The 18,872-nt window shown below is 46.6% G+C and overlaps 1 protein-coding gene across 1 annotated transcript in view; it reads right to left on the minus strand.

Annotated features, from left to right (window-relative positions):
* The window catches only part of GRIK4 (glutamate ionotropic receptor kainate type subunit 4), a 363,160-nt gene that overhangs the window by 37,199 nt on the left and 307,089 nt on the right, over positions 1-18,872 (minus strand). Inside the window, exon 12 of the mRNA XM_003418197.3 lies at positions 7,977-8,090. Coding sequence (XP_003418245.2) covers positions 7,977-8,090 — 114 coding nt within the window. The remainder of the gene's footprint in view (positions 1-7,976; positions 8,091-18,872) is intronic.

The following is an 18,872-nucleotide window of genomic DNA, read 5'->3' on the forward strand; positions in this document are numbered from 1 at the left end:
CTTTTAAACATTATTTATTAACACCCATTATCACTTATTGGGAGCCCTGGTGACACAGTGGTTAAGAGTTCAGCTGCTAACCAAAAGGTTGGCAGTTCAAATCCACCAGCCACTCCTTGGAAACCCTCTGGGGCAGTTCTATTCTCTCCTAATGAGTCACTATGAGTTAGAATAGACCTAACAGCAATGGGTTTGGTCTGGGGTTTTATCACTTATTGTGACTCTGTTGTATTTACAGGCGTTTGTATTGATTTATGTGTGTCTTGGTTGATGGCAAGTTGGACTAGTTACTTCTGGGGAATACAATCACTTTGAAGGCAGATAACTGCTTATGTATATTCTATGCCCACATATCTAGGACAGGTCAAAGCCCCATAGATGGAACTGAAAATTAGACGCCACCAAAATTAAAACTGATTTTCTTGACTTCTGACCACATGAGACCACACAAGCCAGCATCCTCGATGCTCTCTCATGGTAGGAGAGGCCCAAAGAGCTAGTCATCAATTGACCACAATCCTGGTGTGCTGAGATTCTTTGAACTAGAGCAGTGGAACCACTCACGGAGCTATGAAGTGGCACGGAAATCCCCTTGCATGGTGAAACATCCTCTGATCCCTAAAAAAATCTGTTAATTTGCTGATACTTCATTCTGTGTGTACAGCAGACAATGGCATCATAGTTAGAACATAACTACTCGTCCAGAGTCTGGAATCAAATGGATAAGGACCATGGAACCAGGTAATGCAGGACAAGGTAGTGATTTAAAACACTGACCACAGAGCCATATTGTCCAGGATTGAATCCTGGCTCTACCACTTATGAGTTGTGTGACCTTGGGCAAGTTACTTGACTACGTTACCAGCCTCAGCTTCCTCTTTTGTAACATGAGGATAATAAAACCTACCTTGTGGGGTTGTTTTGAGAATGAAGTGAGTTAATGCATGTAAAGGGCTGGGACAGTGCCTAGCACAGAGTAAAGGCTACATCTGTGTTTGTTCCTCTGTCTAATGGTGGCCGCGAGTCAATGCAGGGGAGGAGTGTGTGACAAAGGGGGGAACTTTCTTTTATATTAATGCTTAGCTCAATGGACAAGAAATACTGTTTTCTGTCCTATGGTGACACATGCTAAAGATGCCTCGGGGGGAGAATGCCATCTGGCTACAGCCACTTTCTATAACTCCTGGAGTTTCTAGGAATCATAATATATGAATCATGAGGGTTCCCCCAGGGCTTTCCAGGGAAGCAATTAGGGCAATATCAGGCTCTCTTCTGGAAGAATGGATCTTAGAAACAAGTGATTCCAACCTTTGGAACTCAGTTTCATCTCAGCCTTCCCACAGAAGCTGAAGACAGACTGGATGAGACACATAGCAGGTTCTCCCAGGTCTGAGTGAGGGTTGCCTATCCTGGCATTGTCCTGTACACGAACTAGTGACATCAGGTTTCCTCCTTCCCTTCTGCCCTCACTCCCTCCCCAGCATAGACTAGGACACATTTTGTACTTGCCATGTCCTCCATGTGGTTTTGGCAGTCTTTGAAGTAAATGGCAATTTAAAGAAAGGTTTCTTGTTATATATTCAAGACCCAGCAGTCAGTGGTCAATAAAACATTCTTTAGGGCTGAGAGATAAAAGAACACAGCTTCCATGGCTCCTTCTAGGAGAGGCAGAAGGAGGTGATTTCTTCTTGTTCCACCCCAGGAGCCCATGGATAGCCTCCTCAGTGTATCTATAGTGGATTGTCTTGTCAATATTTTGGTTTAATATGCACTTCTTACCTCTGATTCCAAGAGGAAAAAAGAGGTAAACAATCCCTCTTCACATGAAATGTCCAGATGGGTTTTTTTAAGTGGCAACAGTGGTTAAGCGTTTGGTTGCTCACCAAAAGGTCAGCAGTTCGAATCCACCAGTTGCTCCTGGGAAATCCTATGGGGCAGTTCTACCCTGTCCTATACAGTTGCTATAAGTTGCAATTGACTCGGTGGCAACGGGTTTGGTTTTTTTTTTTTTTGGTTGGAAAACTGGTATGGAGAAATCTAAGTTCTAATCTTGGCACTGACTTTGACTTGCTGTGTGATCCTAGACAAGCTACTCAACTCCTCTGGGTGCCATTTTCTTCTTCCACAAAATGGAACACTATAATTAACATGAAGGGGACTGTGAGAATTACTAAAACACCTGGAGATTCTTGAGAGAGAGGTGCTCAGTAAGCAGCCAATATTAAAATGATTATATACTCCCAACCCAGAACCCAGTGTCGTCTCAGTGATCCATATTTCCATTATATAGGCTATCATGTTACTTAGCTTTAAGGGACAGAACTCTATTCATTTTCCATTTTCTTATAACTGAGTATTAAGCAGTATTAGAAATGATTCACTGGTTTACTTAGTATTGTTCTCTATTTTCTTAGACAGTCTTCCTGAAATGAAACAGACCTTCTTGAAAAATGGGTAATACATCCAGCAAATGCCGCGCATTAATTTAACGCTGGCATTTATTTCTCTCTCACTTTCTAATCACTGTCTGATTTTTTCTTTTTTTTTTTGGAGAGGAAATACTCTAGATGAGGCTTAAGAAGAGAAAAAGAACAGAGTATGAAACTTTTCCATTTGTTAATCAAAGGTGGAAAAGGACATTATAGGGGGAAAATGGTCAGTTCCCATTTTTGAGGGAGTCTTAGAAGCTCTGGCTGGCTTGGGACCCTATACGGGATCACAGATAGTACCCTGAGTCTGGGAACGGATCTTGAAAGATTATCTAACACACAACCTTGACACTAAGAAAAACGCACCTAAACCAGTAAACCAGTTGCTACTGAGTTGGCTCTGACTCATGACGATCCTGTGTGTGTCACAGTAGAACTGTGCTACACAGAGCTTTCAATGGCTGATTTTTCAGAAGTAGATCCCCAGGCCTTTCTTGCAAGGCACCTCTGGATGGACTCAAGTCTCTATCCTTCAGGTTAGCAGCCAAGCATGTTAACAGTTTGCACCACCCAGGGCCTCCAAGAGAAACGCACCTACTACACCATAAAGGTAGGGAGTTGGGAGTGTGTGGGATCTGGAGACAGGAAAGCCACTCCAATGCCCACCTCCCACTGCACTACTTTTCCTCTTTCCACTGCGCTGACTAGTCTCACTGCATCTCAGAATCCTCCCTTGTAAAATGGGAGTCCTAATACCTGCCTGTGGGAATTACTATGTCAAATAAGATACCCTATGCGAAAGCGCTTCATAAATAAAGAGATGCCAGACAGATGTTCATCAACATACAAATACCCTGGACATATACGCGTCATCCTTGAATATGTCAACACTAAATTTTTTAACTTGGATGATCCACTTAAGGGTTGGCTTCCAGCACGCCCTGATGCTGTCTTGCTATCCCCACAACAGCGTGTGCTGCAGTGATGCAAGTGGACTTTAATATTAGTCTGAGCAAAACGTCGTTAGACAAATTGTTGCTGTGGAAAGAAAAGAAAGAAAACTACGTGGTAGATTCTAATGTCAAATATAAATGCTTTTGTCTTTCCATGCTGATCTTCCCGCCATTCACACAGGTATTTGAGAGCACACAGTAAGCATTGATGCTATAAAACCCTCCACTGCAAGATGCCCTCGAAGTTCTCTTATGACAGCAAATACTGAACTCCTCAATAAGAAGAAACGTGCTAATATGCCAGAGAAGTCCAGAGGGTCTTGAATTCAGATGTCCTTGGCTCGATTCCCATTCTTGGCATGTCAAGAGACACCTCAGATTGCAACTGTGGTGGGTCCTCTACATATGGCCTGGAAGCTCACCTGGCCCAAGCTGGCATTCTGATATCTTCTCAGGTGGGTGTGATGTCATACGTGGATGTGCCATCATGGGGGAAGGCGAGATCAATGAGTTCAGGTGGCAGTCATGGCCAGGCCTAAGCAGATATATCTGAGCTGCCTGAAACATCTGCCTCCCATCTCTTTTTGCTCCTAAGACCAATGGGGTAAAGGCCAGGAAGAAAAAAAAAAATTCTATTTAGGTCACTTATTCTGCTGGCCCTGAGGGCCTTGTATCAGAAGCCCAAGCTCCTGGGGCTCAGGGCTATTGACCAGGAGCCACAAAAGAAAGTTTGATGCTCACTGCCCACAAGATCACAGGATCTCCCTCCCGCTCTCCCTTCCTTCCTCTTTTCCTTCCACACTTACAAGTAAATGCTGTATGCTAAGGATGATCCCATTTTCCATACCCAAAATCATAAAGATTTATAGTCTGACAAAAGGCATCTTCTCTTAATGTATCTCCCACTAGGGTGTACTGGGGGAGAGACAGAAAATCCAGGAATAATAGAATATGGCATAAAAGTGCTCTGAATCAAAGCAGAGGGCAGTGACTCAGACAAAGAAGCAATCAGCTTCATCTTGAGGAATCGCATTGAAGAGCAAGTGCTATCTGAGCTGGGTATTGAAGGCCAGGGAAGAGTCTGTTAGATGACTAAATGGCCAGAAGACAAGCATGAACCTAGACAAGGATGGAGGAGAGGCTGACATGATGGGAAAGCAGTGAGTACATGGGGTGAAGTGAAGAACTGGAAGTGGGGTGAGAGAGATGGATTTTATTCTCTGTGCTAAGATGGATGAACTTCTTCTTGTAGGTGAAGGGCATCCAGTGAAAGATTTTCAGTAGGAAGCTGATATGATTACATTTGCAAAGAACAAAACAACCTAAGTGTGGAGGATGGACTGCAGTGGGGAACAATTCACATACATTTGATTTCTTCAATAGGAAAGCTAACACTTAATTATGCATATAATAGGCCAGGCACTGTTCTGAGTGTATTGTGTATACATTCTCATCTAACTTGCATGACAATTCATTTTTACAGGGAAAGAAACTGAAATTTACACATCGTGCAGTTAGTAAGTGGCAGATCTGGGAAGAAACCCAAGCAGTCTATGAGTCCAGAGTCTATGAATTCATTCTATTGCTTCTTATTGAATGCTTATAATGTGTGTGGTCCTTTGATGGAGAGACAGTAATGAATAGAAATGGCCAAGGAGCATCCAGGCCACTGGGATGGCAGTGATTCGGGTTAGAGATAATGAGAGCCTGAGCCAAGGCAGAAGCAATGGGGAGAGACAGAATATTTGAGAACTGTTAGGTGAGATGAGCTACTGAATGTGAAAGGTAAAAGAGAGTAAGGATGACCCAGGAAACAAGATGGAGCTGCCATTACCTGGGATGGAGTGGAGGGGAGGTGGGGGGACAAGCCTGAGCCGGAAATAGACTGAATGCAGTCTGAGAGCCTGTTTATAAGGGGTCTTGAGACATCCAGGTGGAGATGTCTAGTAATGTGTTACGTTAGTAACATGCTCCCGGAACCCAGAGGAGAGGCCAGGGTTAGATTTACAGATTAGGGAATGAGTACAATTACCCAGGGAGAGAGCAGGTAGAATGAGAATAGAAAGGGCTATGGACATTTAAGGGGCAGAGAGAGGAATCAACAGAGATGATGGAAGAGGCAAGAATCAGAGGGCAGGAAGGACATCAGGAGAAAATGGAGACTTGGATGCTAGGTACAGAGGGAGTTTTTAAAAGCAGGAGGGATTAACTCTACCAAATACCAATGCCAAAATCTTTAGCCACTCTCTTGAGTGGCAGGGAGTAGGTGGTAAGAACTAAACACTCTTCTTATTTTGGTCCTAGGAATGCCTGGGCAGAAGCAGAGTTTATACCCCCATGTTGGGAAGAAGGGAAATATCCCATAATCAATGCCTGATGATCTATAAAAAAAAATACTCACATAAAAATCATAGATTGCTGGGAATTCACAAATTATTTATGGTTGTCTTTAGACTTTAGAGATGCATTTGTCGTTGGTTTTTACTTTGCTGGGATTTGCAATAATTCTTACCTAGGCATTTGTACTTTGGGGTCATTATTTTTACTTTTACACCCAGGTTTGACTACCACCAAATGCTCACTTTTTGGTAACAGTTACTTAACAACTGGGTGATCTCATGAACACAGAACTAAGATAGAGAGTCTAGATTCCTTATAGATGGACTGAGAACAAAGGCCTAGCAATCTACTTCTGAGAATCAGCCAATGAAAACCCTATGGATCATAAGAGACCAATCTGCAACCAATTATGCAGATGGTGCAGGACTGAGCAGCATTTTGTTCTGTTGTGCATGGGGTCCCCATGAGTCGGGGACCAAACTGATAGCAACTAACAACAGCAGCAATAACATAGACTATAAATGAAATGAAATAAACCATATTTTTGTGAAAAGATAATTATCAACTAGAGAAAACTAAAAAAATAATAAGCATTCAGTATTTAAGTTTAATTTCATTAACTTGACCCTAACAGCGATAGCTTCTCTATGTAATTTTAGACTTCAGCTGTCGTGGTGGACTCTATCAGTCGACCCTTCAGCACTAGCCTTTCTTGCTAATGCCGCCTTTGTTTCAGACGCAGCAAAGTACATCTCAGGCTTGTTCTCATCAGGTCCCCTTTGGCTTAGTTAATTCAGGATTCTTCTTTCCCCAGCTTGGTACTTTCTGAGCATACTGCCTGACACACAGAATGCACGCAATAAATATTTGTTGAATAAATGCATAAACTGTCAGTTCTGCTTAGTGGAAGCTGTTCATGCCAGCACTCAGTTTTTGCTCAGCCTGCCCCTGTTATAACTCAGAGCTGAGAAGCCATGTGGTGCCTCAAGATGGAAGATGGAAGAGGGGAGGACCTGAGCAGTCAGAGTAACTAATACAGCAAGAGGGTTGTGGGTGGTGGGGACATTTGGTCAACCATCCAATTTAGGATGCCCAGAGGGTTGGTGAATTCAGGTTTGATTCTGACCAGAGTTGATATTTAGTGGTGACCTGTGGGAGGAAGGTCACCTAGCCCAGGTGTTCCTAGGTAGTAGAAACCCTTGGGGTCACGTGCCTTCAGCCACATGGTTCCTGATGGGTCCACTGGTCAAGAGCTGGGCTCTCGTTCCTTCGACGCTAACCAAGAAACCAAGGTGAGAGCCTAGTTGTATGGCCCGGCCACAGCAGGATCGTTTGGAAAGAGTCTGTATGTCTCCATTTCTTTTTGGTGCTCCCTCAGGGGTCAGTGGGGCCTCAAGAAATGGTGCTGGCTTGAAACTGCCTGAGTTCCAACAAAGATAACAAGAATGACAAGAATGCTGTCCTGAGAGCTGGGAGACTCGGATTCCTGGTCCTGCTCTGTATTAGCTCCAAGTGTGACTTTTGTTTCCTTCTCTGTAAGATGGGAATTACAATCCCTGTCCTCTTTCCTCAAATGGGGAAGTGCGCACAAAGGTGCCTTGCACAAGTTCCTGGAAGACTGAAGACTTTGGAAGACCGAAGATGCTGTCCCCACAAGCCAGTATACGCTGGGGTCCCGTCCATCCTCTGCTGCCCATTGGTGTGTTCTCAAACCTGTTTTACACCCACTCCAGCTAACCCTGCCCAGAGAAGTCTTTTTTTGGGGGGCGGGGTGCAGAAGAGGGGACAAGCCAGGTATAAATGACACTGGATGATCTGCTCTTCATTCATCAGTACAGATTACCAAGAGGGGCAGGAGTCTATATTCTATCACCAGAGTGGTTGGGACAGAGGCATGCCTGAGAATCTGGGCTGACTTATGTGGGCTGCAGGTTCCCCCGCGCCAGAAGGCAGCACAGTGAGTGAGGGGGTCAGTCCCTGACATTCTATGTACCAAGTGTTGAACAATCACTTTTGGTCACCCCTATCCAGTGAGACAGAAGCCATTTTTACCAAAAAGCCCACGAGTGTAACTTTTCCATCCCTCCTGTAGGCAAGTCCATGCAGCTGGATGGGGGAAAAAACAGCCCAGCCCATTTACATTTAAGTCTTGGAATCTAAATATTTCCGTGAGTCATTCATTATTACCATATAACTCAGTGTTTGCATGCAAATAACTGTAATGACATAAATGCGTATAAAATAAGTCTCTTACCATATGAACTCGGTAAAGAATGCTAATTCCCAGAGTCATGAATGGCTTAGAGAAATCAATCACCTTCTCCCGCTCAGCCGTAATGGTGAGGCCGGCCACAGCCAGATCTGCTTTCTGAAAGGAACAGAGAGAGCCCATCAGTGGGGTGGCCATGTGAGATGGGGGCACAGGGACTTGTGACCAGAGGCCATCACCCTGGGGAGATGTTATTGGGGCTTCTCAGTGCTGAGGGTGACTCCAAGTATTCACAGCATACCTCAGATCTGAACAATTCCTCATGACAGGATATGAATACTGAAGCTCTAACTCATGTTCATTTAAAGTTAATCAATTGCCGTTGAGTCGATTCCAACTTATAGCAACCCCATGTATGTAGAGTAAAACTGTGCTCCATAGGGTTTTCAAAGCTGTGACCTTTCAGAGGCAGATTGCCAGGCCTGTCTTCTGAAGTGCCACTGGGTGGGTTCGAACCTCCAACCTTTTGGTTAGTAGTCTAGAGTTTAACTACTTGTGCCACCCAGGGACGAAAAAAAGAAAAAAAAACCAAACCCATTGCCTTGAGTTGATGCTGATTCACAGCAATCCTATATGACAGGGTACAACTGCCTCATACAGTTTCCGGGGAGCACCTGGTGGATTTCAACTGCTGATCCTTTGGTTAGCAGCCGTAGCAGTTAGCCACTACATTACACCACCAGGGTTTTCCATTTGAGGTTAGACACCTCTAAATACACATACCATTTTAAAAAGCAGGGAGCTTACCACCAGACAGCCCAGAGACAGTCTCAAAATGTCCTAGGGTAGGGGCTCAGGAGAGGAAAACTAGCAGAGAGGGCTCCTAGGTTCTCAACATTGAGTAGTTGTTTTATTCAACTTACTCATTTGTTCAGTCAACAAAACTTCAGTGAGTGCCTACTGGGATATAAGGCAGTTGAGGGGAGTGCATTACAAAGAAATAAAAATGTTGGAACCACAGAAATAAGAAACAATCCAATGCAACCCCATCCATTTCACAGTGAGAAAATGAAGAACCAGAAACTGAGCCAGAAGCCCAAGGTCACAAAGCTTGTCCTTGTCTCAGCTGGGACTAGAACAAAGACTTCCCGGTCACTGGCCACTTATGCTGAGGTTAAAATTCAGGTGTCACCGCAGAAACAGAAGACGGGTCTCTGGCGCTTTTAATAAATGCAAAATAACCAGAATTTGTTCTGAAGAGATTTCCTTCCTTTCTCTTTGCACCCCAAGTGCCCATATCTGTCCTGTATTAAGGGTCTCTGGGAAACGAGACGCAACAGGCTTCCTCAACACTCTTCCATGTGGGAATTCTTCCTTGTGTCTAGTCTAAGTCCATCCTGTTACAAAGCAGGCCCACTTCCTACTGGTCGATTTTGAGAAAGATGGAGCCCAATCATTACAAACCAAACCAAACCAAACCCATTGCTGTCAATTCTGACTCATAGTGACCCCACAGGACAGAGTAGAACTGCCCCATAGGGTTTCCAAGGCTATAATCTTCCTGGAAGCAGACTGTTACATCTTTCTCCCATGGAGTGGCTGGTGGATTCCAACCACCGACCTTGCAGTTAAAGCCTAGCACTTAACCACTGTGCCACCAGGGCTCCTTCATGTACATATACATGAATATATATGTGTGTGTGTGTTTGTATGTATATACACATCTCGATCCCAATTCTCCATTCCTAACTCATATATACATAGCAAAAAACCAAACCCTTTGCTATCGAGTCGATTCCAACTCATAGCAACCCTATAGGATAGAGTAGAACTGCCCCATAGGGTTTCCAAGGAACAGCTGGTGAATTTGAACTGCCGACCTTTTGGTTAACAGCTGAACTCCTAACCACTGTGCCACCAGGGATCCAATCATTACAATGACCTTTATTAAATTTGAAGAGTGTACTAGAGATCATCTGGCTGGTTCTACCGTACTGGAGACTGGATAGGGGCGTAAGAATAAGATAAATGGTGCGAGACTGTTAAGAGAATATGAACTCTGTGGGCACACATACCTAAAGGGGACTGTGGGGTCACGGGCATGGCCACCTCTAAGCAGGGTTTCCCCAGCTTCCCAGCTCTGTTGGAGAATGGAAGCTCTCAGGTACCAGGGTGGGTGGCAATACCTTTGCAGAGTGGTGGCTGAGGGCACAAAGTGAAACAGCTCAGACAGGTGCTGGTAGAGAAGGCAGAGCGTTCCTGATGTCTTCCGTCATGCCAAGGAGTCCAGGGCCTACGCACCTTCCTCCCCGAGCTCTTGTCAGCTGGGAGTGGCGGACTGCGGCAATCTAACCTGATGATTTGGATCTAAACTGTACTTTTATCCAATTTATCTGAATCTTAGAAATAGACATGTAATTTTCTGTTTGATCTGGAAAACCTACTCAGAACATTCCAATTAATATTGAAACAGATTTGCAGATAATCCCCAATATTCTGTTGGCCATTTACTTAATTCTCTCCTATGCATGGGCAGTGGCAAAGCTCAGAGCTTGTCTTCAGTTCTAGTCCACGCTCGGCCCTAACTAATTTTTTTTTAGTCACTTCACTTCTCTAGGTTTTCTTAACCTCGGCCATAAATCAAGGGTAGGTGGTACAGTGGGTAAGAGCTCAGCTGCTAACCAAAAAGATGGCAGTTTGAACCCACCAGCTGGTCCTGGAAACCCTCTGAGGCAGTTCTACTCTGTCCTATAGGGTTGCTATGAGTCAGAATCAACTGGACAGTAACGGGTTTGGATTTAGTATGAGGCCAAGAAAGAGTCCCTGGGAGGTGCAAATAGTTAACATGCTCAGCTGCTAACCAAAGGTCAGAGGTTTGAGTCCATCCAAGGGCACCTTGGAGAAAGGCCTGGAGATCTATTTCCAAAATCAACCATTTGAAACCCCTATGGAACAGAGTTCTACTCTGACACATGTGGGGTTGCCATGAGCCAGTCGACTTGACAGCAACTGGTGGCAGTGGCCGGGCTGAGACAGTGTTTTTCTGTAACAGTGATTCTCAAAATGCAGTCTAAGGGGCACCTGCATCAAGGTTTCCAAGGAGCACCTGGTGGATTCGAATTGCCGACCTTTCGGTTAGCAGCTGAACTCTTAAGCATTAAGCCACCAGGGTTTCCGAATAACCTGCAGGGTTTATTAAATGTACATCCCTGAGTCCCATCAAGACCCCCTGGATCAGCCTCTCTGGCAGCAGGACTCAGGAATCTGTATTTGTAACAAGTTGCCAGGTGGTTCAGACTTGTGCTAATATTCGACAATCATCTTTTATCACCTAGGCACCGTATCTCAGACTGGCTTCCCCCGTGGTTTACATTTCAGCTTCTTTAACTCATCAGCTGATGCAAAAGATGAAGAAATAAATGAGGAAAAGGCCAATCAGTTCTGAACACACACACACTTGATTCTTACTAAGTCATTGCTAGAAAAGCAGCGAGACAGACATGCTGGCCCACACCTTACACACAAGGGAATTTATGATTTCTGTACAAGAGGCTAAATCCACTGGCAATGGTCAGTTTCTTCTACATCTCAATCCCAATTCTCCACTCATAATTCACGTTCAATTAGCTAAAGAAGCCATGTGACCCAGCACAGGTTAACAAACTCGGGACCTTATATAGAGAGGCCAGGCTTAAAAGAAACTCAAGAGCACACGTAAGAGATATTTAATAAAAAATGAAAAATACGAATGACTCTTCGTACTCATTCTGTAGTTCTCCAAGAGAGTGTTGATTACTGCTATCAAATGAATCAACCCTGGGATTACAGAGTGAGGTTTGATTAGGGGATTGTTAGTGCCTGGATTTGGGAGACTCTTTAAAGAGCTGTTTGGGCCTTTCAGAGCCTCGGCCTCTGAATGATGTTGGCGCTGACTTGAATTCAGAGCTCACAAGCAAGGATGTGAAGCGACAGAAGTTAACTGAAAAGGCCCAGCAGGTGCGATTCCAATCCTGTGCAGGCGGTTAGGACAAGTTAGACGAGCCCTGCCCAAACCTTAGGTGAAGACGACGAGAGTTAAGTGCACTGGAATGAAGAAACTGAAGTAGCAATTGGGAAAACTAAAAGTGATAAAACATGTAAGAGGTAAACAAATTATCCAATGCTCTTTCAGGTTATTAAAAAAACTACAAATCAATTAACCAAAGTAAACAACTCTGTCCTCAAATTCCTCTTCCCCACACTCAGCTTCCATGCAAAAAGGGCAAATTTTGGATTAAAATTTGGAAATCAATTAAAAATTTATAAAGGTTAGCCGACACTGACATTGTTGTTAGGTGCCATCAAACTGCTTTAGACTCAGCAACCCCCTGTGACAGAGTAGAACTGCCCCATAGAGTTTTCTATTGTAATCTCTGCAGGAGCAGACCACCAGGTCTTCATCCCATGGCGCTGCTGGGTGGATCTGAACTGCCAACCTTTTGGTTAGCAGCTGAGTGCTTAACCATTGTGCCACCAGGGCCCCTAACAATGGCATTATGGGAAAACAATTCCATATGGAGAGAAAGCTGGACACGGACTGCCTCCCACTAGGGACTGTCCTGTGTGCACAGAGAATGACCGCGTATACAGGGAGTGTTGGCCCTAAGCTCCGACAGGGCATTTCCGTCTGTTCACAAATAGACACTTCCCCAAACTAAGCCAAACAGAAAACCCTGCTTCATGCCTATATTGCTGACCCTTTCCCCGCCAGCCCAGTCTCTCCTTCCTTTCTCCGTCACCAATGTGTTCGGCAGGAAAGGCAGGGAAGTAGGAACGAGACAGGAAGGGGCAGCCACAAACAAAAAGAAATCATGGCGATTTTGTGGTGTTTTTTTTTTTTTTTCTATTTAATTGACTCAGTATAAACCCAACCCACTGCCGTCGAGTTGATTCCGACTCATAGAGACTCAGTATAGAACGGTAATTATCTACCTTGGCTTCAGCGCACCCTGGGGTATCACCAACAATCTCACGGGATCGAATTATTCCAAAAGATGTGCGTTCATTTTACTTTACCTTAGTTAAAAAGACATTACGCTATAAAGCACTCTAGATGAGCAGATGATGTGCTGTGAAACCAAACTACAACAAAAAGTACACAAATGCTGGGAATCGCTGGTGTGGGAGGCTGAGTGAAGTGTGGCTACGAGGACAGCTTGTCTAAGCCCCTTCATTCCTCTGGCCACTGGTGGGGGCGGGGGCCGAGCTGTCCACAGAAAGAGCTGTGGCCAGGACACCAGAAGACTCACTGCAGCAGTGCCTGTGACCTTGGGCAAGTTATTCCACTCTCTGGGCCCTGGTTTCCTCAGCTGTAAAATGAAAAGTTTCATCCAGGTGCTCTCTAAGCTTGTTTTCAGCTCTAAAGTCTCATGATTTGATGGGTCTGGCTAGAAGAGGTCTGGCCTAGTTTAACTTGTCCCCACTTGGCTCAAGAAGATGATGGTGATCAGCAGAATTGAATGCTGTGGAGTAGTTGTGGAGAACGAGTTCTAAAGTCAATTTTGTCACTGGGAAGGAAACCCAGGAAGGTTAGGGAGATGCAATACCATCTGGGAGAGCAGATCTTGCAGTGTAAGTGTGGGGTGTGGAAAACTGGAGAAGATTGGGACCACCAGAGCCAGTGGGTAGGGTCTGTCACAGGAAAAGGACTTGTAAAAGGGAACTGCCAGAGAATTCTACATGCAGCCCCATGTCCCTGGTCCTCCCGTGTGGGTGTGTGCACATGCGTGGGTGTGTATAAATACATCGCTCTGGAGAGAAAGACCTCTCTCCTCTCCCCATTTTTTATTGAAAGTATTCTTTGAAGAGTTTCGTGTGCTGCGGCAGAGAGATCCCCTCTTTTATCTCCAGGATGCTCGTGGAATTTACAAGGGAGGGCAGGCTGGAGCCAGCCTGGAGGTGACTTCCAAAACATACCTCGTGGAATTTAATAGAGGTCACAGCACCACCGCCATTGCTATCAAAGCCTGGAGGTCTGTGTGGCCGCCGCTCTTCTCCTGGGATTTGGGCCCTGGCTGGAATGAAGCAGGAGACAGCACGCTCATGCAGGGTTTCGGTCTGCTTTTTGCCTGGGCCTGCTGTGTCCACCTACGTTTCCCTGAGGACAACACAAGACAGGGATCTGATGGCAGCCCCGTGTCCCGGACAATCTGATGCGGTCAAAGTGTCCCTTTGTCTCCATCTTTAAATAGCTGCTGCACTTTTCTGGGAAAAGTCCTATTCCTTCCTCTCAGCAGTGCCCCGGCACCATTACACCTTCAGCTGCCTCAGTCCTTTCCTCCCGCCAGCTGGTGGTCCCTCCCGTACACGCAGCCAAGCCAATGAGAAGGTGGGAGGGCTGGGCAAAGACCACCCCAAGACCTAGCTCTGCCTCTGGCTGACCAAATGTCCTGGGGCAACTCACCGCTCTGGAGCTCCTTTTTCTCAGCCGTAAAGTGGGGCAATGCCTGCTACCAGTATTGGCTCTCCTGGCTCCCAGAGGACCAAGAGAGATGATGAATGCGGGAGAGCTGTACAAACCGTAGAGTGCTGTCACACAAATGAGGGGCTGTTAAGGCAAGAGAGTGGGTGGCTGAGAGCTTAGCCTTTACCGTGAGACAGAACTGTCTGGACTCTGTCACTTGCTGTGTGACCTTCAGCAAGTCATTTAACCCCCCTACACCTCAGTTTTCTCATAAATAAAATGGGCATAATAGCACCTACCTCCTAGGGTTGCTGAGAAGGTGACTGAGACGATGCCTGTAAATGTGGAGCATGTGGCCTGGTGCAAAGCAAGTGCCCAACAAAACGTTTGCTGTTAGGATAATGGCAATGGTGATGATGATGACAATGAACTTGACAATGGCGATCACCTCAATAAGGGCTTCTGGAGGCAACGCCTTAACCAATGGTGATTTGTAAGAGTGTAAGGGGCAGACAGGCCTGTCCTTCCTATGGGCAGAGCTGACTGTCACCAAAGCCCCTGGGCACTTGGCCCCCCGATGGTCTTTTCTGGGTGGCTTGCATCACACATACAACTGTGCTGATATAATATGCTTCCTGGTCTGCCCCTGTCTCTGCAGACCCACATGGGGTCCCTCCCAGGCCTCACCCTGACCCAGTGCTCCAAAAACCCTAAGAAAAAAAGCCAACGCCGAGCTTGGGGACCCAGTTACTCTCCACAGTCTCTTCCTTGTTATATGATTCTCCTCTGCGGAGAGCTGATTAAATGACCTTCCCAGCTCCCTTTGAATTCTTGGGTCCACGGCACTATCTTTGATCAACTTCCAGATCTTTCTTCTCTGGCTTTTTCTCACTGTTCCCCAGACCCTAGCAGCCCCTGGGGAGGCCAGCTGGTCCTTCCAGGCCAGCAGCTTTCTACCCCTTTGAAAGTCACATCTGCACATACCTGTTTTACCTGCTGCTTGTGTTTTTTTTTTTTTTTTTTTTTGTGCTCAGCAGCGCCTCATTTCTTGGCTGTCATTTATTTAACTCTGTGATTGCATTACTTAACTCTGGAAAGCTTTGGGAGGATACAGTCGGAATGAGAAGATACCACACAAAATAAGGTCGTACTAAGCATTCCGGGAAACCTTCATTCCAAGGTAATTGCCTCTGGAGAGCCCCCGTGTATTGAAAAGGCTTACTGAATTCCAAACAAGGCCAGGCCGAGGCCCGCGTTATCCATAAACACCCAGACAGGAAAGAGCTCAGAGTCCACCAAATCTGGCTTTTACAGGAGGGATAAGACACGCCCGGCTCTGCCTGAGGGTCTGTCGAGGGTGACATGGGACTGCTGCGCTCACGAAGGCCCGCGGGAAGTGTCGTGTCATGGGTCTACTTTGAGTGTAGAGTCTCAAGGTGGGCAGGGTTTGCCCCCGTCCCTGGCTATCACCTGCCCTCCGCTTTAACACCACACTCCACTTGCCCCACGTCCATTCAATGCTCTGTACAGTGTCTGCCCTGTGTTAGGCACTGCCAGGTGCTGGGGCACAGCAGTGAGCAAACAGTCCTGACCCCTGATGGCAAGGAGCTGCCAGTCTGGTGGGGAACGCAGGCATCCAGCAGACCATCAAAAACAAAAAAACGCAACTCCAAAGTTAACAGCTGTGCTAAGTGTTACAAGGGAGTCATATTGGCACCATTGGAGTCCCTGGGTAGTGTAAACAGTTAACTTGCTTGGTGCTAACTGAAAGGTTGGAGGTTCAAGTCCACACAGAGGCACCTTGGAAGAAGGGCCTGATGATCCACTTCCTAAAAATCAGCCACTGAAAGCTCTGTGTTCTACTTTGACACACATGCAGTGGCCATGAATTGGAGTTGACTCAATGACAACACGTTTGGTTTTTGGTTTATTGGCACCATGAGAAGGTAGAGAGGGCAGTCTGACAGAGTCTGGGAAGTCCACGGGGGCCTTCCTAAGGAAGTGACAACTGGGCACAATTACATGAATAGAAGTTACCTGCGAGGAAGCTTGGGGTAAGCATTCCCAGTGGAAGCGTCAGCATGTGGCAAGGCCCTGAGGCAGGAAGGAGCTTGGTGTATCCCAGGGGCTGAAAGACACCAGACTGGCTGGAGTCCAAAGGCCAGGGCACCTGCTGTAAGATGAGGCTGGAAGGCAGGCAGGGACTGGGAAGTACAACACTTTGACAAGCAATCGGGGGACCCTGAAGTATTTTAGCTAGGGGGTGGTCTGCATGATCAGGTTTGTAATAACTACAGTGCTTTCTGTGTGCCAGGCACTGCACCAAGTAATTCACTTGGTGCTCACAATACCCCCTGTGGAAGGTGACTATTATTATCCCCATTTTTTTAGGTGGGGAAACTAAGGCACGGGGGATTAAGTAACTTGCCAAAGGTCACAAAGCAAGCAGGTAGCAAGACTGGGACTCAAACCATCTCTTGACACTTGCTAAAGCCCCTTCTTGCTGACAGCTGAATCAAGCTGATTTCTGGCAGATTCCTTTATGCAGGAGGGGCTTTGTCAGGAAGCCAGAATGTTATAACCAGATTCAGGTCTCCCTCCAGACCCGGTTGGGCCTAAGGAAGACTTGAAGGCCCAGGCTCCCACTAGAGGGCGCCCTTCTCCCCTTACCCCTTCTCCAGACCCTGTTCTCTTTAAGACCTTGGACAGCATCACTGGGTTACCCAAGCAGAAGAGGATCAGGGCCCCATACTCCAGCTTAATTACACCGTGGGAAGGAATCGAGACGACAGGCCTAGCCTGAGCCAGGGGCCAGGAGAGGAAGGAGCATGCTGCATGGAGATGCTTCCAAATTCTCCCCAGCCCCCCAGGTCCTTTGCGCTATGCAGTTGAGCAGATTAACATCTGCATCTCAGCCCATTTCAAATTAGATTATCTGCTCACTTCCTGTTTTCTGATCCTGCTGGGCACCTTTCTTCCTCACCCCTCTGCTCCCACCTATTGAAATGCCCAGGAAACCTGCCATGACTCACTGGGGTCACCGAGCTGCGTGGCAATGGGACTGAAGGAGACAGGGACGCGCACTCCCACTCCTGGCTCATACATCAGCAGGAGTTATCATTTAGACGTCATAATAACATGCTCCGGAACATGCTCATCTGCTCCTGCCACATGAGTCAGGCTGTCTTCCCACTCCACCCGCTGGGGGCTGGGGCCAAGGATAAACTCTGAGGGGTCACATGGCACCTGCAGAATGTTTGCTGCCGTCCACTGGGGAGGCTGAAGGCCAACCCCACTGCTTCTCACTTCTTTCAGGGAAGAGTGCTCAGTTAACCACCTGTCTCTCTCTCTTACACATATACACACTCTCAACCCTGTTTGCACCCCCTATGCCCCCCCAAGAGCCTTTGCAAACCAACCTGAGCTCAGATCTGGAGGATTTCCCAGGCTTACCAGGCCGGAGCCTGTGGTGGTAATGCTGGGGGAGGCCAAGGCCCAGAGGGGCGCTAACGTTCCCGGAGGTGCTGCGATGCCTTCTGCTGGTCCAAGTGCTCCCTGTGCTGTTTCTTGAGGTGACAGTCTACTGCCAGGGTTGGATGGATTTCTTCAGAGTTAAATTAAAATCCCCATGAAATATTTAGTTGGCTCAGTGCAGGGCTGTGTTACTGGTCTATGAAGCAGATTTCAGGAAAGAAACAGGCTCGAGAAGGGGTTGGCAATTCATTGGCTGGTGAAGCAGTGTGGCTCTGCGGTCCTGGCTGGGCCAGGAGGCCCAGCAGATACTGTTTACCTTGCGACCTCTGTCACAGGCTCCTATTCCTGGCTCTGGGACCATCTTGCCCTTTGGGTCAGGTACTTATGTTTGAACCCCAGCTTTGCCATTTACCAGCTGGGCAAGTCACCTGCAGTCACAGCTTCGGTTTCCTCATCTCTAAAATGGGCAGAAGGATGTCAACTTCTTATGATTGTTCTGAGGGTTGAGTCCAATAACCTGTGTAAATGGAGCTCACATGCAGTCCTGCCTCTTGCAATGCCCTCTCCCACTGCAGCCAGAGCCAAAACCCACTGCTATCGAGTCGATTCTAAGGCACAGCAACCCTACAGGGCAGAGCAGAACTGCCCCGTAGGGTTTCCAACAAGCATCTGGAGGACTCGAACGGCCAACCTTTTAGTTAGCAGCCAAGCTCTTAACTACCGCGCCACCAGGGCTCCACTACAGCCAGAATCCAGTACCCCCGAGTGTACAGCCAGAGGAGCCTTTAAAAAGCTAAAGCAGATCATGCCATTCTTCTCTGCACTGCCCTCTAGAGTTCCTTCTTAATCTTTCTTAGGCCACAGACCTCTTACGCGGTTTGGTGAGAAGGCTCTTAACTCCTTAAAAAAATGCCTAGATGACTGCATAGAAATACAGTTAAATACTGTTACAGTTTTCGTGACGCAATGACATATATGCAACTTTACATAACAAGAGCTAGAGGTGGGTCTAATGTTGTTAGCTG

The sequence above is a fragment of the Loxodonta africana genome, chromosome 15, assembly GCF_030014295.1.
Source record: "Loxodonta africana isolate mLoxAfr1 chromosome 15, mLoxAfr1.hap2, whole genome shotgun sequence".
Lineage (NCBI taxonomy): Eukaryota > Metazoa > Chordata > Mammalia > Proboscidea > Elephantidae > Loxodonta > Loxodonta africana.